At 45.8% G+C, this 24,633-nt stretch overlaps 1 protein-coding gene across 2 annotated transcripts; it reads right to left on the bottom strand.

The window, feature by feature from the left end:
• Window positions 1-3,709: 3,709 nt before the first annotated feature.
• On the bottom strand, window positions 3,710-23,423 carry nbr1b (NBR1 autophagy cargo receptor b). Of its 2 annotated transcripts, none has more exons than XM_064314458.1 (21): window positions 23,162-23,423; window positions 19,722-19,784; window positions 19,300-19,318; window positions 19,153-19,175; window positions 18,449-18,634; window positions 17,631-17,708; window positions 17,041-17,273; window positions 16,707-16,832; window positions 15,370-15,573; window positions 14,112-14,271; window positions 13,282-13,548; window positions 12,585-12,728; window positions 12,061-12,136; window positions 11,735-11,845; window positions 11,189-11,362; window positions 10,670-10,831; window positions 9,964-10,324; window positions 9,542-9,624; window positions 8,461-8,533; window positions 7,167-7,266; window positions 3,710-6,721 (listed from the first exon to the last, which is right to left on the bottom strand). In XM_064314458.1, the coding sequence occupies exons 1-21, from the start codon at window positions 23,258-23,260 to the stop codon at window positions 6,548-6,550; spliced, it is 2,916 nt and encodes a 971-aa protein (XP_064170528.1). In that variant the 5' UTR covers window positions 23,261-23,423; the 3' UTR covers window positions 3,710-6,547. The 2 variants fall into 2 exon arrangements, with proteins under 2 accessions (XP_064170528.1, XP_064170529.1); XM_064314459.1 differs by having other exon boundaries at window positions 17,041-17,243; window positions 23,162-23,422.
• Window positions 23,424-24,633: the final 1,210 nt, after the last annotated feature.

Raw genomic sequence — 24,633 nt, 5'->3', positions numbered from 1 at the left:
GTCTGGCTCTACTGGGCCCCTCAGTCTGGCTCTGTTGGGCCCCTCAGTCTGGCTCTATTGGGTCCCTCGGTCTGGCTCTGTTGGGCCCCTCAGCCTGGCTCTACTGGGCCCCTCAGTCTGGCTCTGTTGGGCCCCTCAGTCAGGCTCTATTGGGTCCCTCAGTCAGGCTCTATTGGGCCCCTCAGTCTGGCTCTATTGGGTCCCTCAGTCTGGCTCTACTGGGCCCCTCAGTCAGGCTCTATTGGGTCCCTCAGTCTGGCTCTACTGGGCCCCTCAGCCTGGCTCTACTGGGCTCCTCAGTCTGGCTCTATTGGGCCCCTCAGCCTGGCTCTACTGGGCCCCTCAGTCTGGCTCTACTGGGCTCCTCGGTCTGGCTCTATTGACCACTACCAGTCATCCACACACAGGCTGTTCATCAGTTTACAAAGGGATTGTGCCCTTGTCTGCATTTTGTGGCTTAGATAAATATGTATTAAGGGAGCATTGGCCATTTATTTAGAATTTCAGCATTCTGGATTAACTTTGCCCTTCAAGCCGAAACAATGTCACACGTTTGAGTTCAGCATACATTTTTTTTATTTTATGGACCAACCTCTTGGGATCCGTCCCGTCCCCCGACAGGTGGGACAGTCCAGCGTGTCCCCTGCTCCCATCCGTGCGGACCTCTTCCTGTCGTCGGGTATGATTTCCTCCTCATCCTCAGCCTGGCGCCCCAAAGACACCCCCATGTGCGCGCACACCTCCTGGCCGACAGGGACAGACCGACAGCTAAAAGCAATGGCCACCGCTCGTCCATTATCAGAGAGACGTGGATCCGCACCATCAGCCTGTTGCTTATACTGTTAGGCACAGAAAATTCCAGTCCCGGTGTCCCCAGAGCGCTGAAGTGCTTTCACGCTCTTACCTTTCAGCTGTGCAGCATATCTACACATGGGCAAAGCGGGGAAACTCCTTAGGGAAATAATGATGACTTAAATCCAAGAAATAACACATCGGCTAGATTCTGTTAAACCGAGCCAGGAGACACCCCGCTGATGTCAGCGATAGGTTAGGGATCAGGGAAACGATTAAAACCCTGGACAAGGACTTGAGGATTGCGGGCTTGAATCCTAAATTCGGTACTACTGCTGTGCCCTTGTGCAAATCGTGCGCGATTTGTGAACAACAATGCTGCCTTCGAAACGCGCATTACAGGACACAAAATGTAGAACCGTTGCTCTGTTACACAAATGCCATAGGGGCGTCATAGCTCAGGAGGTAAGACCGATTGTCTGGCAGTCGGAGGGTTGCCGGTTCAAACCCCGCCCTGGGCATGTCGAAGTGTCCTTGAGCAAGACACCTAACCCCTAACCCCCAACTGCTCTGGTGAATGAGAGGCATCAATTGTAAAGCGCTTTGGATAAAAGCGCTATATAAATGCAGTCCATTTACCAAATGCCTCATATTATTCATGTGTGTCCTCTCTTCAACTGCCTTTAGGCTAATGTAAGAGGAGCACTCTCAAACAAACCTATACCTAAGCTTTACAATTACACTGTTTACAGGTATGAACGATACGCAGGTTGGGCCAGCCAATGTTATTTGACCTGTTTGCCTGCTTAAAGCACCGAGCGATATTAAAAAAGGAGAAAAGCGAGACAGAAAGAGGCTGTCATCTCCATGTAATTTACATGTCGGTTGTCGAAGCTCTGGTTGCTATAAGCGGAATAACCAGCTTCACAGCTTGCTGCATTGCCACTCTACTCTGTGACTAACTAATCGCTCACTCTACCACAGTTTTGCATCTGTTCCTTAAAGGTTCCTCGGTCCAGACCCTCAGCATTTAACTCTTTGCGCTTGGGCCCCAAGTCAAGTGCTGAAACATAACACAAGTGTTTGGAGGCGAAGGAAGTTCAGCACAGTTCAGTAAAGTGGCGTGTCATGGTGCTTGACTGGGCGATATCTGTAACTTTAATTTGGTTGGTAACTTCGGAAGAAAAAACTCGCACTGAATATAGGTCAGGCAATTTGCATTGAAGCATTCACACAGGTTACGTTTGTCGTATTGACACTATATGAGTTACTAAGTCTGAATATAAGGTTATCTTATATAAAATTTCTGTCAATTTTGTCTTTTGCATAGCAAAATTAATTTTAAATGTTACAATGTAGACACTCTCGGAAAATTTCAAAAACAGTTAATTCATAAACAGGACGAATAGATGTGAAACGGGCCAAAGCATGACGGATCTAAGTACGCAGCGCAGACCCGTTCAAATGGGGGGGATTAAAAATCAATCCAACCCCGCCCATTAAAAGGGTGCGCAGCAGCCGTCTTCTTGTGCCCAGTGGTCCAGACGAAATTTCAAATAGGTACACTAACAAACGTCATAAGTGCTAAATTCGGAATTTATTATCTCCACCTTTCAGACAACTGCCACAGAGTTTCCAATATGTTGTTTAAAATGTCTTACTGTCCACCCCAACGTCGAAAAGGCTAATCAGATCCACAATATGTTGAACTGAAATTGTAAACATAGGCTGTGCTTCCAACGCTCTCTGAACAAATTAAATCAGATTGTTTTATGTCATAGCCTAGTTCAGATATTACAAATGCCGTTTTGTGTGAACAGCACATTAACTTCGTAATCACAAATATTCACCAACTACTCTAGCCAAAACCTCAGCTTTGTTTCAACACTGAAACCCCGTATTTCTGAACTTACCCTTTTCTTTGAATTCGCACAACTTTATGACGTCATCTCGCAAATAATAAAATCCACGACTGAGACATTTAAAACGAAGAATCCTCACAAATGGACGCGGTTTCCTCGAGAATGGTCAGCTCAGAAGAGTCCTCGCTGCTGAATAAATAATTGCGCAGTCAGTGCTGTTCCTTCACGGTTTTAGTCAGCTGACGCACAACACGCTTGATCTTCACCGACGTGATTTTGCTGCCTCTTTGTGGAGAGACAATACACAGCAGATCGAGTTAAGAGAGTGGCTCGCGAGGCTAAGTTGCGCTAGACGAGTACAGAAAGTGTATGCGCATGTAATGAAAATGAGAACATAACGTTAGCAGAAGTGCTGCACTGGAGACGTGCAGAACGACTAGAAGTCTCACAACTTCTGAGGCTTCAGTCACAAGCGTGTCTCACTCTTAGTCACATCAAATCACCTAAGTTGCAGAAAAACTCCTGAAATGTCGAAAAGCAAAGAGAACAAAATGTCAGTAGACAATAGTTACAACCGGCAGTTCTGAAGCTCTTGAATGTAGTGGAAAAACCTGTAGTGGGAAGACCACTACAGTCAGCTGAAAAAACGCAACCTAAGGGGCAACAGTATCCCGTTGCCTTGCCCTAGGTTGATATCAAAGCTAGACAGTGGACACAACCAGTCCCTATAACAAAAATAAATCAATACATCATGCTGCAAATACACACCTTTTAAGATTACACATCATAATGCAAAGTCACATAATTTAGCAAAACATAAATGCTGGGGATTCCCTTTTCATCTTGGGAACCAGGAGCTCCTCTATCCTCATATCTGAAAAAAAAAATCCTACTCTGTTGGTCACTGAATGGAGAGAATTCAAGACCAGCTTCTCACTGCCGCAGTGTAAACCTTCTATTGTACAATGCACATTTTATGTAATGTATAAAGGTCAAAGAACACCCAGCAGGGAAAACACAGAAAGCACATCACATAAAAAGGACAGCAGACATCATTACTGTAATTACCTTTTATTAAATCACTTTTTTTTTTTTACATTTTATCTGTATGTCTGTAAAGTGCTCATTCTCTTCAACACAGTTAGAGCTGGAATGCTATTCACCCACTTCCTGCAGTTAGCCCGTGCTAACACTAAGCAGTCAGTCTGATCCTTACAGGCCAACATCACCGCACAATTTAGTGTTAATTGACCTTTCCTTAAGCAAGCCTTTGACCTAATAGTGCAAACCATCTCACAGAACAAACAGCATGTTATTCAAAATGAAATTGGTACAACTGTTTAGTTACAGTATATCCTTCAGTGTCAAAAGCCAAGGCTAACCATAAACACATTAATGCTTGGGAACGTCAATATAATTGTAACTTTTTTCTTTCTAGGATTCAGCAAGCCGATATACTACTCATAGATACAGGCCTTTAGGCAAGTCTTTCTTCAAACCCCTTTCACAAAATAAAATGTATACACAGTGCACATTAATCATATACAGCAACTAAACAAAGGACACAAAAGAGGTCTCAGTATCACCCATAGGTTCAGAGCTGGTAAGAGTGGCTGGGCTGGAGGTGTTCGGAAATTCCCAAATGCACCATAAAAAATGTCTCAAGGCCCACGAACAACTACGACAGTCCATCAATTTGTCTGCCAAAAATACTCCTATAGCATAGATAACCTAACCTAAAGTTGTCAGCATTTTCTAGAAAAAAAAGCATTTATATTTTCAATATTAATGAAAGATTTTTACCCTGTGGTTTGTACACACAGTCTCCCGTTTGCTACTGATGGTGTGTGTACTGCATTTCATTACGAGGATAAGGAGACTAAGCGTGTAGGCGGTTCCAACTGCCACTTGTCACTCCATCTGAAAATAGAGGCTGCAGAAATATGGGCTGCTCCCCCTTGTGGACCAGTCCCTTCACAAGCTCACAGCTGCTCTCATCAGCCACTGAATGCATTAAAGGCCAGCCTGCTGACAGCTACATCCACATCAGCGGTCCTCAACCGCAGTCCCGGAGAACGAGGGTCTGTGGTTTTATTTTTCACCTTTAAATCAGACCCCACATGACATCATATGGGCGGAGTAAACTGTAATCGACCAGTACATTTTAACTGATGGACCCCATTCTGCATAGTAATGAACCCCTGCAGAGATCAGGATTAGCATCCAGCATCAGGTTGAGGACGTCTAGGTGTGACACACATCACTGTTCTAAAGTCCCCTTTAGACACAGTTCCTCTGCATTCTTTCCTATGTTTGTCTTGTTTGGTCCTCATCTGTTCACTCTATGGAAAGCCTGTCAAGTCCTGTACCCCTTGTCTCTCTCCCCCCCACCCCCCCAGTACCAACAGGGGAAGTATTCAGAGTGACTTAAAATGTAAAATATACCAGTACATGCTTCACTTGAGTTTACAAACATTTTGTAAATAAAATAAAATCTGCAATTCACTCAATTCCTTTCTCTGGGTGCATAGGAGACCCTTTTTTCCTCAGTCAGTTTGGTTGTCAAAGCTTGATGAGCTGCAGAACTCCCCAGACACCAAAAGGTGACGGTACCACATATATGCATTTTTTAACAATGCACATAGCAACATAGAAATGTGTGTTAATTGAGATTAGTTCTGTGGACGCAACTGGCAAGGGAAAGGAACCAAGGGTTGATTTAGACAGGAAGTCCCTCCTGCAGCTTCCTGTCACTGGACAGGAAGTCGTCCTGCAGTTGCCCAATGCATTCAAAACCAACTTTCTCAGTCAGAAACCTTGTATAGAGTTGCAGAAAAGGAAATATAGAAGTTTCACATTTGGAATCTAAAAAACAAAAATTCATACACTTATGTTCATAAATATTCCACCAACAAAATTAAAACTTCAGACCTGTAGTGTGAAGCTTTTGAAACGATGATCTTACAGAATTAGGATTTTTCTTTTTAATTTCAGCCTGAAAATAAAATAAAATGTATTAAAATATTTGATTGACCATAAATGACAACTATTTTAAAACATTAGTTATTACATTACAACCACAAAGTGAGATGATTCCAGGATCATGTGTTCCACAGACAAATTATGGGAATGTTTAGTTTTTTCTATTACAGTCACAATGAACTTAAGTTTAACTCTGGCCCCTTGTGGATGCGTAACACAGGTATATTTCATTAGTGTGGCCAGAGTGACATTTAGTGCACAGCTCAACACTTGATCCCTATGGAGATTTTACACCATTGCTTTAGCCTGATGTACAGGTATCACACATGGGGGGAGAAAGCCAGTATCAGTTCCCACACAGACAATCATGCATATGTTTTAAACAAAGTATCGAAACGGTCACTTCGAAGTACCATCATGTATTAGCTAAGCAGCGGTGGCATTTGTTGCCAGTGACTACAAACTAGGCTCCCTCTGTCAACCCAATGGAAGTCAAAGCTTCCTGGGTCTGGCAGAAGATTCAGATATCTCCAGCACATGACACTACTCAATGTTTTTAAACAGAACCATTTCATATGTTATCATCAATAACAAGAGGAAATAACAAGCCGCTTCTGTGAAGTGTATTTTTTTTTTACAGGAATGACCTAGAGATGACAACTGTTGATATAATTCCATTGCTGCTGTATATACAGGTATGCTCTCTATGTACAAAGCGTTTCATTGGATGCTCCTTTGTGATGTCATGCTCAGTGTTCTCCCTTTTTTTTTTTTAAACCACTGTATACATCCTATATCAGGATTGGCCGAGTTCCTGCGTACTGGGCCGGCGCCTGTCCAATCGCAGAGTAGAGGAGGAGGAGTCGTCGTCGGCCATTTTCTCCGGTCCCCCACCCCGGCGCGGCGGCTCCTCAGTAGCGCGTGGCGTACCAGTCGTTGTCGGCCATCTGCACCAGCTCGTTGACCACGTCCAGCAGGTTGTAGTCGTGCTTCTTCAGCAGCCGCTGGTTGAGCGGACGGTCGCCGAAGCCCATCTCCAGGAGCACGGCCATCAGGGCGTCCTGGCTGGCCGAGTCCGCGGGGGGCTGAGCCAATGACAGCAAACGCTGCTGGCGGTTACGACGCTACGGCGCAAGGCCTCGCCTGGGCCGTGAGCAGCGGCCACTTCGTGCTACGCTAATGCTAATGTTACTGATAGGGCGCTAAATTGCTAATAGCTATTTTTAAACAAGGGAAGGTCTGGATGTCTGTTATTTATAGAGGAAAGGGTATACTATGTGCTCTACAATACAGTGTGTGTGTGTGTGTTCATTCTTTTCTTTTTGCCTTTTTTGTATTTTTGTAGATGTGTACATATCTTTTGGCTCTCTCCTCTTACATGATTAAGTCTTTTCTTTTTGTTCCTTGAACTGAAAATGAAAAAAATAAAACTACTTCTACTCCTTTCTCTAGTCTTTACATATAATAAATCTTGGAATTGAGGGGGGGGCTGCCATTGGCTCGCTCGGCTGTCACTCAGTGGGGACTGACCTGTGAGGCGCCGGGCTGGCCAGTGAAGAGGGCTTTGTAGGCGGAGGCTGCTACGGAGAGGGCTCCCTTCACCAGCCCATCGGTGAGGCCTCCCGGGGCCCTACGGCACAGACAGAAACAGGGCCCCTCAGAGACGCGTCCGCGGCCACGTGCTACAGAAGGGGATCCCACTAACCGCGCAACGAGGGGATACACTCCTGCCACTCCCCCCCATGTTAAAAATCACCATAACACGGTCAGATACAGCATACCTGTAGGTGAAAACGACTGCTGGCACTGCTCAAGTAACCGGATGAATGTTTCATTCGATGACTGGCATCAGTGTCAATGGAAACTAAAGTACACTTATTATACCCAGCACATTATGTTTGTCAGTCATCTGTTAAATGATTTTTAGAAACTGCCGGTAAGTCTCTTTGGACTATAACTGTCTGCACCCTTCCAGCATGTCATGGTTCAGACAGCTATAGCGTGTTTAGTGCTTCATGCTTTCATTTATGGCTTCTTCTGGATTAAACCTGTGTTCAGGATTTGTATTTTGGTTAATGGTCGGCAAAGCTAGCCTGCATTAGTGGCTGGGTGAGGTCACCTGTACGCTCGCCGGTCCAGGAATGACGTTAGCCACTGCTGCTCACGTAACTGAGGCGGATGCGCTATAACGTATTCTACCGCAGATAAGAGTGTCTGCTAAACAGATGTAATGTGATGTAGCGCTAAACATACATGATGTGATGTTGAGATAAATGAACATAATGTAATGCAGAGCTAAATAAATGTAATGTAACGTAATGCAGTGTTAATCTGCACACTGTTCCTGAAGGTGAGGTGTTCAGGGACACTGAATGCAGAACATTATGTCCCACCACCGTTACATTTCCACTCTCAGCACTTCACACTTCCCGTTCACATGTTCCGCGTTTGTATCGACGTTCAGGCGTAATTAACGCAAGGCTGTCTGCTGTAGCCCCAACGGCCAGCTGTACAAAGAGCCATGAATAAAATTCTCTATGGCCTTTCAGGTGTGACCCTGCTTTCCAGGGAAGCTTTTCAGGGAACTGCTCTATTATTTATCATTTATCGCTGCTCATTCAGTCAATAATCCCTGAATGCAAGGCTTCCAGTTAGCCATGAGGCTTGCAGCTCCTAAATATAAACTGTGCTGTCAATGTTCAGCCGAATCTTCCAGCATTTGATAGGCCGTCCTTCAGTGCCTCTGAAAATAGCGCTCGGATCTGATTTCACTGGGCAAACCCGGCCCGCCCCCCCTCTCCGTGAGGTGCATGGCAGACCTCACCTGTGGTCCTGGGGGACCTCTGAGCCACTCTTCTCTGAGGGGCTGGCTTGCTGAGACTGGTCTGAACCGGAACCTGGATGACACACGCAGATTCAGCAACAGCATGAGGCATCAAATGTGGAGGGCGCTTGGCTCTGGCGTTACATTACCTGCACACCATCTCATCAACTTAAATACACATATTCACACATGACTAATGAAGATAATATTAAATATTCTCCTTTGTAAGTGGATATAATAAGCTAATTATTTTCTCAAGGTGGCAACACCAGTGGCCCCTCCTGAGATTTGAACCAGCAACCTCTGAGTTACAAAACCCAGCTCCTCAATGGCTTCGCTATGCCACATTGCCACATTCATTAATAATTGCAGCATCCATACCTGCCTAAACAGGCATCATCAGTCGTACACCTTTCCATCAGTCTGACAGCTCAATTGGGCGGGGTGGGGCAGGGCTCTACAGTGCTCACCTTCAGGAGTATTTGCACTTGAAAACTGATGTGCACCAACTGGAAAAATAATTGAGCACATGTACTGACTGGAATGCATTAGTGTGCTAAATGTTTCAACTTAGAATTACATGCGTTCCTTGGAAGAAATGTTAGAGCAGAGCCCTGTGGGGCTTGGCCAGGCTAACAGGAGTGTGGGTTTGGGTGTGCTAGCCACACTGCGCTAGCTGTGGACTGGAGAATCCAGGTCGCTACTGGAAGTGGCTCCAGCCACACAAAACCACATGATCAAATTTTCAAATATTTGCGTATAGCACTTATTCCAAACGGCTGACTGGAATGGTGGTTTTTTTTGCATGTCTAGTGGCCGAGCCCACGCTTCCTTTCCATGCCTAAAAGGCACAAACAACACGCCCAACAGGAAACTGAGCTTGCAAAATATTTCCTTGTCTATTTTTTTTTTTTTTTTTTTTAACACTGTTTTGAACTGACGTCAGCTCTCCTGTCACAGTCCCAAAATAGCCCATGGGCAGAAGAGGAGGTTAATCAGCGTTTAACAGAACGTAATGCTTGCTGAGGAGGCATATCAGACGCAGATTCTCGGCGGTGCTGTACTGTCACTGGGTGCTTACAGTCGGGCGAGTCCGCGGGTTGGTAGAGCTCGCTGGTGTCCAGGGTCTCCACCGTCAGGTCCTTCTTTCCCAGCCTCTCTGGTCTAGGGAGAGAGAGCCCACCGTATCAGTCTCAGATGCCACTTAACACGACAAAGACATGTCATTCCTACAGCCTCAGTGTAAATACGCTTATGAGAACAATGCATCATTGCTTACGGGAATACATTCTGAAACGCTAAGCTTTCAATTGAAAGTTAAATTCCACTCAAGTTCTATTTGTCATGTGCAAAGCTTCACAGTGCAAAGACTCCGCAACTGGAGGATGCCACAGAAGTGGTGGTCTCCCACACCCGCTAAACCTCGGCTCCCTCTGATGTAGCGGCAATTCCTTGTTTCACCACTAGACGGGGGTATAAGATGTTATGATATTAATGAGTCACCTGCGTGGCGTAGCGGGCACCACCACCGGGGTGAGGGGCACGGCGTCCAGGGTCTGCGAGGCGCAGAGCATGTCGCTGACGCTGCTGCAGCCAGAGGGGGCGCCGTCCGCGCCGGCCTGCGAGAGCGCCGAGCTGTACATGGACTCGCCCAGCGGCCGGCTGGTGTCGAAGCAGTCGGGCAGGATGATGATGTAATCCTCGGAGGAGGCCGAGGACGCCTGGCTCCGCACCTCGTCCTGCTCGTCAGCGCCCGCCGTCGCCGCTCCCGCCCCCTCTCCCGCCGCCCCGCCCACCCCCTCTTCTGCCCCGGCACCGCCGGGGTCCGCGCAGACGATCTCGATGTCCGACTCCCCGCCCACCTCTAAGGAAAAACGCACAGGTCTGTCCTCAGTCGAGTCTTCTACCCAGCATGCACTGCTCTGCTGTGCACTTTCAACCACAGTTTTCCTGTGCTGCATTTGTTTTATACATACCATCAAAGATGTCATTCACTTTAACTTTGACTAAATTTAACTCATGATTCAAAACATAATTTTTTTTTTTTGGTAGTTTTTTTCCAAATTACAATTTTTGTTTTAAAAAGCCATAAAGCTGTGCAGTCTGTGCAGTAATGGAGGGACTGTCCTACAAAAAACACAATTATGGGACCCAAACAAAGTGCATTACATGCAAACCCCACTGGCTGCTATGGGTGACGACTAGTTACCTGGAGGTGACCGTTCTTCCTGTATGACCTGTGATGTAGACGGAGGCGGAGCCTCTATAGTCCTGAGCCCCGCCTCCATGTCAGGCCCCGCCCTCTTCTCTCTACACTGCTCTGTAGCATTCCCAGCGCTAGAGCTGGAGTCATGCGCAGCAGATGAGCACACTGGGAGAACCAGAGAAAAACAGGCGTCTCACTCAATTACGAGTTACAACTACAAAAGGCACAGATGGAGGAAATCTTAGCAGCAGGGAAAATATAGCACGATGTGAATCGTGGAGATAATTTACAACGGCTAAAATAACAATCTTGCACGCCCTAGTGGCTGCTGCTTTCAAACAGAACGCATCGTCTTTCACCCGTTAAACAATGTAACTGGCCTTCCACTGGCTCACGTAACCCAGAGAAACACAAAACTTCACTGTTCTGCCGGGCTTGGAACGACTGACGGGAAAACTCCCACACACCTCTCTCCTGACAGATCAGGTGTGTGCGAGCAGGCGGGATGGTGGGCGGGCTCACCTTTGCGGGGGGCGGGGCGGGGGCGGGGTCTGCGCAGGGGCACGCGGTCTGGTTCCTCCAGGGTGAGGGAGCGAATCACGGTCTCGCACACAAACTGTGTGCCGCTGATGTCTTCCTCGCCCTCCTCCTGGGCGGGGATGCTGCCCGGCTCCTTCAGTCTACGCTGCTTGGCGGCTGGTAAACACACAGCCAAACTACATGAGTGAGAACACAGCTAGCGCAGTGTGGCTAGCATACCCAAACCGCATGACTGAGAACACGACTAGCGCAGTGCGGCTAGCACACCCAAACCTGCACAAGTGAGCCCACAACTAGCACCATGTAACATCCTGTTGACAATGTTCTATGCAATAGTGAAGCCTCCAAGAGTTTCATTTTAAAAAGATAAAATACAATTAAACTTTACACCCAAATACAATTAGTTTTACAGGAGACATACTGTACATCATTGCTGAATCTTCTGTATCTAAGAGCAAATGTAAGCCAGTGCTTTTGAAATAAAGGTTTTAATGTAGTTGAGGTTCTGTGGTGCAGACAGACCCTTACCCGGCAGGCTCTTAGCCCCTGAGACCTTGGTCTCCTCCTGGATCTGTGCCAGGACCGGCCTCTCCACCAGGGGGCCATCGTGGGGCAGCGGGAACATGCAGGGCGTCATGTCTGCCGAAAGAGACGGGACACGCTCACCAATAATATTGCTATATTATCACTGTGTTCAGTTTGTGTATTATTATTATCCAATGCCGCTTGTGATAAAGGCCTTTGCTTAGCTGCATCATATTAATTTATCAACGCTGACAATAAACGTTAATAACGTTAATACTGAAACGCAGGAGTGAAGGTTCTGCAGTTCTGCTATGACACTGCGCTGTTACCTGCTGGCGTGTTGTTCGGGACGCTCTCCAGCTCCTGCACGATGTTGATGTCCAGCAGCTCGAAGGACAGCAGGTCCTGCAACACGGGTACGATAGCGGTACATCAGCGCCAAAAACACAACGTTAGCACAGACGCTACAGACCAGCCAGCACCGTATAACACCCTCCTCATCATTCCCAGTCTTTACTACTAAAGCACCTAACCATTCTCCTAGTGAAGCACTTCATCATTCTCCTACTGACCCACCTCACCATTCCCCCAGTCTCCTTGCTGTTGAAGCCAAAACTTCCCACGCTGAAGCACTATAGATGTACAGTCAATGCATATTCATGAAGGGGTGTGACCAAGGATGAAGATGTTGCAACAGATGTTGCACTATTATATTTACGAATATTTATTAAGCGTATAATGTCATTTACCACCAGAAACTCCTTAAAACACCCAGAACGTGCTGTAGTAAGGAAGTAAGGAGTAACGTGGGGACTGGCTGTGCGGTTGGTCGGCTGGTGTGAGCGGTACTTACCTGTGCTGTGAGCAGGTCCACTGAGGGGATGTAGTAGTCGTGCTCGCACTCCAGGCCCATGGACATGATTGCACAGTCCCTGGGGGCAGCGCAGCAGGTCCCCTCCTTCTCCCGCCGAGGGACGACCTTCTCCTGCAGCGCCACCTGGAGGCAAGGAGGGAAAACCCGCTTCATGGAAGGCCCTAGACTGCACTCACATACTGCTTTACAGAGGCTACCATGCATTAGTGCTGTTCGAGATGAGAGAAAAGGGGGAAAAATCACTTCACAACAACAAATGTTTCACACAAACAAGTTTCATACAAAAAGCTTTTTTTAAAAGAGTCTCTGAAATTTCAATGTGCTTTTATTATGCAACTACAGACACATTGAAGAAGGCTTCAGGGCCGAAACCTCTGTGTACAACTTTTTTACATAATAAAAGCACATTGAAATTGTAGAAAGACTCTTTTTTTTAAAAACTCTCTTGGAGTATGGGCCTCAATTTTTTTTCCCGTCAACTGCAAGCTGAGTGCAACGCACCAACTAATCATCCTTTAACTAAACTTTATTGAGACAGCGCAATGGTTCCCTTTCTAGGAAACTAACCTCAAACTGCACGGCAGCCAGTGACCGCCAGTAAGCTCAATGCTTAGTCAGACACACAGCACTGCTCACAGCTCATAAAGTGACCATTGGTGCAGAGTTCTGAACTCACCTGGGGGGTCCCGCAGGGGGAGACCAGCTCCCCGTCAGCGGCGCCGGGCGGGGCCAGGGGGTCCACCACGATGCTGCACCACACGCGCGGGCCGAACTGCTCCCCGCGGTGCGCCAGGCGCCAGTGCGAGGTGTAGGTGCCCTCCGCCACGGGCGCCGTGAAGGCCACGCTCACCACGCCCACCTGGTCCGGCTGCAGGAAGGGCACCGGCACCTCCTTCTGCTTCTCGCTGGACGCCAGCGTCAGGTTCCCCCACATGAACTTCAGCTGCGGGTCACATGACCGTTTCCATAACAACAGGAATGCATAATGATGCACACAGGCCAATCAGCACATTTGGGCTGCCCATTTACCCACAATACAGAGCGGGGGTGCACAAAGAGGGCTGATCCATTTCAGGATTCTGTGCCAACTTCTACTCTTAATTAATTAGCTCAATCATATCTCGGTCTGGCACTTGCATGAACACCAGCAACAGCCGTAGACTGCAAGTGCAGCCTAAAGATTTTACTCTGCTCAAGTACAGGAGTGAACCAGCATAGTTCATAGAGCTGTCAGAAAACTAGAACTAATGTAACTGGTTGGACCAAAAACCAGCACACAGACCAGCACCCCTGATATAGAGCATATAGCACTGCATCACATCAGGACATTAAAATATCAAAGGGTCCCTATCTCTAATGCGGCAAGAGTACTGCTCAACAGACAACAGTGCCAGCTGTTGTAACAAAACCAACATATGATCTGCATGTTTATATTTTTTAAATCATTGACGGGCACAGTGATGTCACAAAGCTCCACACAGGAGTGGGCATGTCCTGCTGCCTTACCTTGGTTTCGGGGCTCCATGGCATGCTGCCAGTGTTCCTCATCTTCCAGTACTTGATGAATTTGGTACCGGGCTGTAGCCGTGTCCCGTCCGGGAGGTTCTCGTCCAGGAACAGGGCGGTCATGACGGGCCCCATGGGGGGGCAGGAGCGGTGGGGGCTCCTGGTCAAAACCATATGGCGCATTGTTAGAGTGGCCAAGTTCCTGACCCTTACCCGTTCTCTCTACCAAGATCATAGGTCTGGGTGTGGAGCTCTTTCTCTAAGCAGCAGGCCTGGCAGTGGAGCTCTTTCTCTAAGCAGCAGGCCTGGCAGTGGAGCTCTTTCTCTAAGCAGCAGGCCTGAGTGTGAAGCTATTTCTCTAAGCAGCAGGCCCGAGTGTGAATGGTAAATGGTAAATGGTAAATGGACTGCATTTATATAGCGCTTTTATCCAAAGCACTTTACAATTGATGCCTCTCATTCGCCAGAGCAGTTAGGGGTTAGGTGTCTTGCTCAAGAACACTTCGACATGCCCAGGGCGGGGTTTGAACCGGCAACCCTCCGACTGCCAGACAATCGGTCTTACCTCCTGGGCTATGTCGCCCCTATTTCTGTTTCTCTAAGCAGCTATTTCTCTAAGCTCTAAGCTATTTCTCTAAGCAGCAGGCCTGAGTGTGGAGCTCATTCTCTAAGCAGAAGGCCTGGTGTGGAGCTCTTTCTCTAAGCAGCAGGCCTGGCAGTGGAGCTCTTTCTCTAAGCAGCAGGCCTGGCAGTGGAGCTCTTTCTCTAAGCAGCAGGCCTGAGTGTGAAGCTATTTCTCTAAGCAGCAGGCCTGAGTGTGAAGCTATTTCTCTAAGCAGCAGGCCTGAGTGTGGAGCTCATTCTCTAAGCAGCAGGCCTGGCAGTGGAGCTCTTTCTCTAAGCAGCAGGCCTGAGTGTGAAGCTATTTCTCTAAGCAGCAGGCCTGAGTGTGAAGCTATTTCTCTAAGTAGCAGGCCTGAGTGTGGAGCTCATTCTCTAAGCAGAAGGCCTGGTGTGGAGCTCTTTCTCTAAGCAGAAGGCCTGAGTGTGGAGCTATTACCCTAAGCAGCAGGTTTGAGTGTGGAGCTCTTTCTCTAAGCAGCAGGCCTGAGTGTGCACCTCTTTCTCTAAGCACTAGGCCTGGCAGTGGAGCTCTTTCTCTAAGCAGCAGGCCTGAGTGTGCACCTCTTTCTCTAAGCACTAGGCCTGGCAGTGGAGCTCTTTCTCTAAGCACCAGGCCTGAGTGTGGAGCTCTTACTCTAAGCAGCAGGTCTGCGTGCTCCGTGGTTGGAGCAGGATGGGGTCGGCGTTCCCGTCGCCGACGGTGTTCCACTGAAGGCCCCTCCTCTCCATCCTCAGCTGCTTCCTGATCTCCTTCACCTCTGCCTTCAGCTGTCGCTTCTCCGCCTTCAGCCGCTGCTTCTCTGCCTTCCGGAAGCTTCTGTCTCCCCGTCTCTGGAACCTTGGGTTCAGACAGAAAGGCAGGCCATCGACATTCCGCGGAAACACAACAGCATAGTCGAGCTAGCCCATGGATGTTTGCATCTTTGGAACATAGGACATTTCAAAATTTGCGTTTTACTTTAATAATACACTTGTGTTTTGATAGAAAATGTTGAGTTTTTCAAAAATAACAAAATGAATGTATGTTGTTCACAATTTTATTATGACACAACAGAAGCCAAATAAAACAGTGAGATTTGCGGTATGAAGCAAGCTACAAATAATGTTTTGGCAACCAGATCAAAACAAATTTTTGCCACACATGCTAACCATATAAAAAAACCCTAGGAGCAATTTGTGTTAATATACTCATGTTGATCAAGCTGGCTACAGCGTGACATCTCGCTTTTCAACCCTGCATTCAAATGAAGCACTTTCGCTTGAATCTGGCAATGCTACCTATGGCTGTGTAAATATTATGATCAATACACAACATATTCAGAGGTCTTTTTTAAACATTACACTATCTGCCTTTACAGAATACAGTGCAGTGCATTTTTTTCCCCTTTCCATCCTACATTAAGAATGGCCACTGTGATATCCACCGAGGTGACCCTCTGGACTTTTCTGGCAGAATAGCAGTGATTACAGTTGGATTCAACGAGTCCTTCAATCAGGTTCACAATTAAATGCAAGTGTTTGTCTTTTTCCCCTCGCAAACACAAAATGGGGAGTTCAGCAATTACCAAAAAAACCTTTCCAAATTATGGCCACAGATAAAGTAACACTCACATTTATTTGCAATTTATTATTATTCATATATCCATATTCATGTCATGGACACACATGGATTGAATCCAGGAATTAGTACCCAATCCATCTTCAGTGCTCTATCTGACTCACTGAAATCACATCTGAATCCTCAATGATAGTGATATTTCATAATACCAAAGATCCAGATGGATTCAGAAGGAAAGCAAAAGCAAGCAGAGCTCTAGAAGCATCTGTCTAACAGCTGCACCTCTGAGAGAAGCCAAAATCTACACTACAAATTAAAACAGGCTTGAACTAGAACCCGCATCTAATGAGCACAATGAAATTAGAGTTGATGTCGTATGGATTAGGTCAGCAGAGGGCGCTGTGCAGCCCTACCTGATGTGTTCGGGGCCGGGGGAGCCATGCTCCGGGATGGACAGGGGCGTCCTGGCCCTCACCAGGCTGTGGCTGGGGTCGTGCGCCAGGCTGCAGGGCTCACACAGGGTGCAGGACGTGCACACGCTGGCGGGACAAGGGGGAAGGACACCGTGAGAGGAGCACAATTAGTTCTCTATTTATTAGTATGTGTCTTGGGCAGATTTGCTTGTTTGTAGGCAACATGGTTTATTAAAGGAGGTCAAAAGTCTCCTCTACTGTCTCTCTCTCTCTCTCTCTCTCTCTCTCTCGCTCGCTCGCTCTCACTCTCCCTCCCTCTCTTCCTGCCGCTCACCTGCACTGGTACCCTCCCCCGGAGGTCTGTCCCTGGCAGCTGCTGCAGGCGGGCGTGGCGCTGGGCACTCCGGCGGAGGAGGAGGAGGAGGAGCTGACCTCTGGGACCTGGACGTCGCCTCCCGACGGCTTGTGGATGCAGCACTGTCCCGAGAACTCGCGGCAGATCTTCTCCACCGCCTCCTTCACCACCTGCTCTTTAAACTGGGGAGCGCAGAAGAACCCCCTCTGCAACTGCCCGCACACAATGTCACACCCCAGCCACAAAACTACAACTACCAGACTGCAGCGCAACGTTCTCCTTCCTCTTTCACCAGCCATCATTCCAACTAGTTACATTCAATTACAGCCACACTCCTGTTCAATATGCTTAAGGATAAATTATACTAAATGGAAAACACCATAACACCAGAGCTGCACTAGGATTAATGTTGGTAATCAACATTAAGAGGGTTATCAGAGGGTTTTGTAAACTGATCTACAAAGTGACGTGAGATGATCTTTCACTGTTATGTATAGCACAGACATAAAAAGCCACAGATTACCACAAACATCAAAAGATGAATTTCATTATAAATCTCTCTACAGTACCTTCTCCATGTAAGATGTAAACCAGGCTGGAGGGGTCTTATCTTCCTCTTTAGTCCCCTTAAACTCCTTGATAACCCCCTTGGGAATAAACAAAAATAATCTTTACAGCACTGTCTCAAGCAATGCCTTCATTCATATCTGGGAATGTGTATACTCAACTTCTACATGACCTCTATCAGAAGGATTCCTAAGATGTCAACGTGAGGGCTGGCCTACAATTGTCAGTTAAAGAGGATCGATGTGGAACAATAACAGCAGTAAAGGCTACTCATCTAGAAAAGGCAGCCATTTTAAAATCTAGACTCCTTAGCCATGTATTATCAGTGAGCCAAAGTCCTATTATGTACACAACTGAAGTAGCCTTCTATTCGTTCGTATATATCAAGTTTCATCGTGTTTTGGAAGAGTGCCTCTCAGCAAATTTAAACTTTTTTTTTGTGAGTGAGTTACAACAGTTTGATTTGCAAATGAACAGTAGTTCGCTACAATTCACAGAGAGGTGGGGTGGACTACTGCACTGTGGCATTAGCCTGGAGCTAGTGTAAGAACCACAAGCCTTATAATCACGGGAACAACTGCAGAGCTTTTTCAATATGGATTCCTTTCGTAAATATAAAGACCACAGTTTCATATCTCCTGATGTACGCCTTTCACCATCGAATGATAGGACTTTCTCGTTTGACTGCTGTCGCTCCATATGACAGCTGTCTCTCTGTACGACTGCTGTCTGACACTCCATATGACTGCTGTCTCTCCGTATGACTGCTGCCTGTAGAGTGACTGCACTTGCCGAGGTGTGGCAGCGACAGGGTTCTCACCATGGCCTGCTCGTGGGTGACGACCTGTATCCTCTGGCTGACGGTCTTGGTGAGGGTGGGGCAGTGCTGGCCGGGCCTGGCCTCGCTCTTGGGCTCTCCGCCGCGCGGTTTGGCCGGGCCCCTGCCCGCCGGGCCCTTGGTCTCAAACACATTCATGTGCAGCCGGCCCCCCTGCTTCAGAGCGCTCTGCGGAACGGGCACAGGCAACACTTCACCAGAGTTTACTGCACGACATCACCCCCTGCACTCGCACGCCAAGTTCAGTTCCATTTTCATTCCCCTCTGAATCTGAACACATCAAAATGTAACACCCAAAGCATGAAGATTACATTTACATACTTGAATTACTCAATATTATACTTATCTTCACTTTGATATTTAATTTCAGTGTGTTACACTGTATATCTAGTTGAATAAAACTTAATATATTAGTTGTTACATTTTTACAAGGTACAAAATACATATTTTTTTATTTCAAATATTACCCTATACTGTCATCTACAGAACTTTCACAAAGAAAGGTTCTACGATAACCCCGCCAGGGCTTTACTACAGACTGTGCTGATTTCAGCTTTTCTCAAGTTAAACATCTGTTCCACCATCACCAGGTGAACAGTAAAGACAGGAGGCCAGATTGAGGCAAAACCTATGAAGCAAAATGTTATTATGAATCTTTAATAAGATTAGTTAAAGCAATGAATTACCTTTAAAGCCTCTTCATATTCCTCTGCAAATAAAAAAACACAAATATTACTGTTTAGATTATTAACAAAAGTATCCTAAGCATTTTTGTCTGCATATTTACCACCCAAACAAGAAATAATCATGTGAACAGGTTTTACAAGGCTTACCTTGACTGTTGATGGACACCTGAAATATAAGGAAAGAGAGTTTCAAAGGACAACACTGCCTTTTGAATATTTCACCCATCTCAACACAGATGACAGACTTATACAAATCTGGCAAGATACTCAGCACAAAACACTAGGCACAGAATAAAACAAAGTAGCAAAAACAGAAGTCACGGCTGGCTGTACATATTTCAGAAAAGTAATATCAAGCTCACTGCAGAAATGGCACTGGATGCCAAATTACGATGAAATCAGAAATACGGGATACACATTTTTAGAAATTGTGCAGTCACATACATGAACGGATATGGTGCAGGTCTAGTCAATTTATGCCTCATAAATAGAAAAACGGAGTTATAAAAACATTTTAAAATAACAAAAGTTGACGTTGTTTAGGAATCAGCCCCACTGACAGATCTCACCTCTTCGTTGTCCTCATCGAAGTACGTCAACTGCAGACTAGACAAGCCGAAGGACCTTTTAATCTGCAAGCCAAAGAAAACCGTTAGCTGCACCGATGCCATAAACACGTGTGTGTGCATGCCTGCGTGTCATTAATGCAAAAACCATGACATGAATAACCAGCCTGTGCTTGCCCATAGGAGACAGGCATCTCCCAGCAGCTCCTCTAATATCAAAAAGATGAGAGACCAAAGTAATTTCAATGAGGGTGAACTCAATAACCGCGCAGCAGCAATAGGCAGGAGCCCAGGGGGAGGCGAGGGAGGGGGGGGAGGGAGGAAGATGGTCTCCCATCTTAATGTGCTCGGGCCCCGACATGGCCGCACCGGCTTACCTGAGAGACGAGCACGAGCAGCCGCAGCAGCAGCGGGTAGCACAAGTCATTCAGCAATGTACAGAGAGCAGAATCTTATTCACGTCTAAGGTCTGTATACTGTACACGTAGGCTACATTGTGTTTTACAAACGTGCTGTATCAGTTAGTACATCAGTGCAGATCCACCGCTCATGCAATGCCCCTGGGAACAGTTTAAGATTTGTCAGGTGCAGTATTCTTTGTTGTGTATCTGGATTCTAAAGAAGGAAGCTGATCCTTATTGTAGCTTAGCAGGAGGAAATGCCTGCAGCCTGAGCATTAGACCGCTATTAAAGTGAGCATTAAACTTTTCAAAAAACCAGCCCATCATGAACACCCGTTTCTGTTTATTGCTTATCATTAACTTACAAAGAGTTTTTCATCATTACCTTAATCCCTTGTTATAAGACTGGTGCTTATATCCTAACTAATTACAAACTGTGTTTCTAACACAAAGGTAGCTTTCTTCATAAAACACGAGCTTAACCAGAACCTTGATATAGTACTTCGCTCTGTGGGCCAATGAACTGAATGGTCTGAGCTCATCTTTTAAGTTTTGTTCTATAATTTCACTTTTTACATTCAGTCTTCAGCATTTCAAGACAAGAGGATAATTTCGGAGCCTATACATTTCAGCTGTTCAAAAAGGCATTCAACAAAGTATATCTGACTAAAGCTAGTGTGGGAAATAAATATAGATGTACTCAAAAAACACAAGCCCATTGCATTGGGAAAGATATGTAGTTAGAGAGCACAGGCCCAGTGTATATGGGAAAGGAATGTATTGATGAGCACCAGCTGTCTCCTCCCTGACGTATCATCCGGCTAGCAAAAGAGGAAGGATGCAGGTGGACCAAGGTCGACCTTAGCCATAAGATTAACAACCGGCAGCAGGGAAGCGCTTCATACTAAAATAGGTGCGATTAGAACAAACACGTAATACACACATAATTTCTGCCCTGCTAGTTAAGCTGTATACAAGCATATCTGTGGAACTAACGGAAGCTTCCGCCTTTTCCGGAAAATGTGTTGTCAGAATATGTGATTTATGATAGAAGGGGGAGGGAGATTCAAGTGGGAGACGAGCACTATCATTTTCAAAAAATAAGGAAGGAAGGGGCTGATAAATAATGGTGTCCGAGAATTGGGAAATAATGGTGTCTGAAAAATGAGAAACAATGATGTGTGGGAAAAGAGTAAAGTAAAATGATGTAAGCATGAGGGACAGTCCAAGCTTGAGCTCCACAACAGGAGGAGCTAAAATAGGATAAAAGGGAGTGTTCGGCCCCAGGGGAGTGGAGTATGTCTTGTATGTCTTGTGTGCCTTGTCTGTGTGTGTGTGCCCTGTCTGTGTGTGTGTGCCTTGTCTGTGTGTGTGTGTGTGTGTGCGTCTTATGTGTTTTCTGTGAAGTGCCTTGTGGAATGCTTTGAGACAGTTTGTATTGATATGTGCAGATCAGCCTGGGTTATTGCATGTTATCTTTGAATTACCTGCAATAAATCCAGTTGCATCAGACTCTGTAAAGTGTATATTTTGAAGAAGTATTCAACAGTGTGAGGAGAACACCCAGCTCTTCTGGCCCAGGCTGGGTCCTGTTTTTCCCCACACTAGGCATGCAGCACTATGAAGGCCAAAAGACAGGCAACAAGCCAGACTGCATCATTGCAAGCTTTGGTACAGGCTCTATTCCACTAAAAACTGAATGGGTGGCATGATCTTTGGCACATTGATATGATAATTGTATTCATTAGCTTCATAATCTGGCAATGTGGCTCTGAATGTGCATGTTATTTTCACTCCTGGGGACACAGAGGAAGCCTGATCCTGCATACGTCGGCCCAAGGGTACTTGCCTTGGAGTACACTTCCTTGTGACCCCATTCATACAAAATCTCGTCAGTCCACTCGGCTTTCTTTGGAGGTCTTCATTCTACCTAATCGCACATTTCAAATCTAGCTTTGTTTCCGCAACCAGCTTCCAGGGACATGCTTAAAAACATGCACGCCACCCTGCCCATTGACTCTCACCTATGACTCATCAAGAGCCGTGTCTCTTTTTCATCAGATTGTTTAGCCGTATCAACGACATGACACAGAACTTCTGAGTCACAAGCAAAAAGGTAATAGATTCCCAAGATTACATATTGTGACATACACAGGGGGAATTCCAATAATCCCGGACTCCCAGTGCACATTTGTCCATAAATTCCAGGTAATTAACTAATATTGCTAATGTTACTCGTACCTGATCCATTTTCTTTCTTGCAATAACATGACGTTTTATTTTTTTAATATGTTTAATGATTTTAATGAAATATATACAGATTGCATTCAAATGTATGAACATTATTATAATTATTATGTTCATCGTGACAACATCAAAATCTTCCTGGAATCCGGAAGCTGTCACATTCAAGGTACACCTATGACCGTTTCAAACGTTTTAAGTCACTTATTCAAGCAGGCGTCGAATCAACATTTATGTTAACCTGTCAGTTCAATTCAGAATTTGTTCCGTACCGTTGTCACTCTAGATGATCATTTTTTGCCAAGCTAGCGAATGCTACAACTCTAAATTCAGTGTCTCCTTTAATCTGTGGATTCGCTTGAAACAGTGTACCTACCGGGTAGCTACCTTACGTTAACTAGCGTCCTTAAAGAGATAGTTAATGTACAGTACTGCATGTATACGCATGGAGATTGTACTTCAGTTGGATAGCCGCTACTGCTTAACGTTAGCAAAATAACTTGCCACCTAGAAAACGAGCACCAGATATTATAACGTTACGTTTGCGTAAACCGTTCGTTTTTCTGCGCGTACGCAAGGTCTTTTGCTTGTCAGATGACTAGCAGTAAGAAAGCAAGAGCTAACTACCTAGCTAAATACGTAAATACCATAATACACTTACGAAAAATGTACTTTGGATACATTCATTACTGCTTTTATATGTACCCAGGCCGTGAATAAGGCCTTGGTAGCTAACACCAGACACACAAACGCTTATGTTAGGAAGCGAACGTTAGCAGTATTTTTATAGCATCTTACCATGGCTTCCATGGACTCCCAGCTCGTTTCCGACTCTGAAACTAGGAAACTCTTCGCGTTCCCTCTAAAATTCACCCTCAGATTCACAGGGATGTCCATCGTTGTTGACGATGAAAAGATATCATTAAGACAAAATGCACTGTTATTTGTATATTCTACTCTGTTACCTGTCTTTTCCGCTTTACCACCTTAAAATATGAGGTCCTTCGATGTGTTTACATTAACTATGAATACACTCCCACATCCTCACGTGACAGGAAACTGTATTGACGTTTTCTGACAACAACAGTGACGTCATTATGTTCTTCATAAAATATGTCAAGCCAGGGGAGGGTTTTGGCGATCTTGGAAATAAAGAAAATGTCATTTTAAAAATATATTTTTTAAATATTTATCACATATATCTTTAATCAAATTAAACGGTTTCACTGTTCCCTCACAAATCAGCAGCCATACCTCCATGCACTGCCAAATGGCTGAAGCTAAGCAGGTGTGGGCTTGGTTAGTACTTGGATGGGAGACCACCAGGGAATACTGAGTTGCTGCTGGAAGTGGTGTTGGTGGGCCAGCAGGGGGCAATCTTCCCTCTGGTACAAATAAACCCCAATGACCCAGTGCAGTGACGGGGACACTGTGCTGTAGGAGATGCCGTCTTTCGGATGAGACGTTAAACCGAGGTCCTGACTCTCTGTGGTCATTAAAGGTCCCATGACGCTTATCGCTAAGAGTAGGGGGTTCCCCGGTGTCCTGGCCAAATCCCAGATCTGGCTCTCGCAAACTTGCCACTAAAAATCATCCCCAGATTTAATTGGCTAAATAAATGTTCTCTCCCTCTCCACCTTCGCTAATGTGTGGTGAGCGTTCTGGTGCAAAATGGCTGCCGTGCATCACCCAGGTGGGTGCTACACATTGGTGGTGGGTGAGGTGAGTTCCCCTTCACTGTAAAGCACTTTAAGCATTTGGAAAAGTGCTATATAAAATGTAATTATTATTATTAATAATAATAATAATAATAATAAATCAATGTTATCACGGTAACAAAGCCAGCGATGGGTCCTAAAATCTGGCCCAAAAGCTCTGCCCTAATATATGTGACTTCGGTATGCAGTTGTCTTTCATGCTCTAAAACATGTTTGTTTTGCCAAAAGAAACACATTCAAGGGTAACCTTCTTCCTCCTTCATCTTCTCTACTGATGTCAGACTGTTCATCCATTGTTTAAAATAAAAAAATAATAAAAATAAATTCATAAATCAGTCAGTTGGGGAAGTGAGTTTCAAGTGTCCCAGAACTAGAGGGGCTGTCAAACAATAAAACAAACACACTGAAGGTAAACGTGATTCAGAATATACTGTGGCACAAAAGCAGAACACTTGAGAATTATACAAAAAAGTAGTTCAATAATAAACGTGGCACCCCGTGCAATAGCAAAATGGCTGGCTACTTAACAAACGCTACATATTTTAGCCGCGT

The sequence above is a fragment of the Anguilla rostrata genome, chromosome 17 (assembly GCF_018555375.3).
Source record: "Anguilla rostrata isolate EN2019 chromosome 17, ASM1855537v3, whole genome shotgun sequence".
Classification (NCBI taxonomy): domain Eukaryota; kingdom Metazoa; phylum Chordata; class Actinopteri; order Anguilliformes; family Anguillidae; genus Anguilla; species Anguilla rostrata.
The sequence above is the reverse complement of the archived record's forward strand: the minus strand, read 5'-3'. Positions and strand labels throughout refer to the sequence as shown.

What these genes read in the sequence shown, in the direction of transcription:
- nbr1b (XM_064314458.1), bottom strand. Translation starts at nt 23,260, where the DNA reads ATGGACATCCCTGTGAATCTGAGGGTGAATTTTAGAGGGAACGCGAAG. An exon ending in TCACCCACGAGCAGGCCATG is followed by an intron (nt 17,709 to 18,448) that starts GTGAGAACCCTG and finishes TTTATTCCCAAG; the next exon opens with GGGGTTATCAAGGAGTTTAA. An exon ending in TTACATCTTACATGGAGAAG is followed by an intron (nt 17,274 to 17,630) that starts GTACTGTAGAGA and finishes GTGTGCGGGCAG; the next exon opens with TTGCAGAGGGGGTTCTTCTG.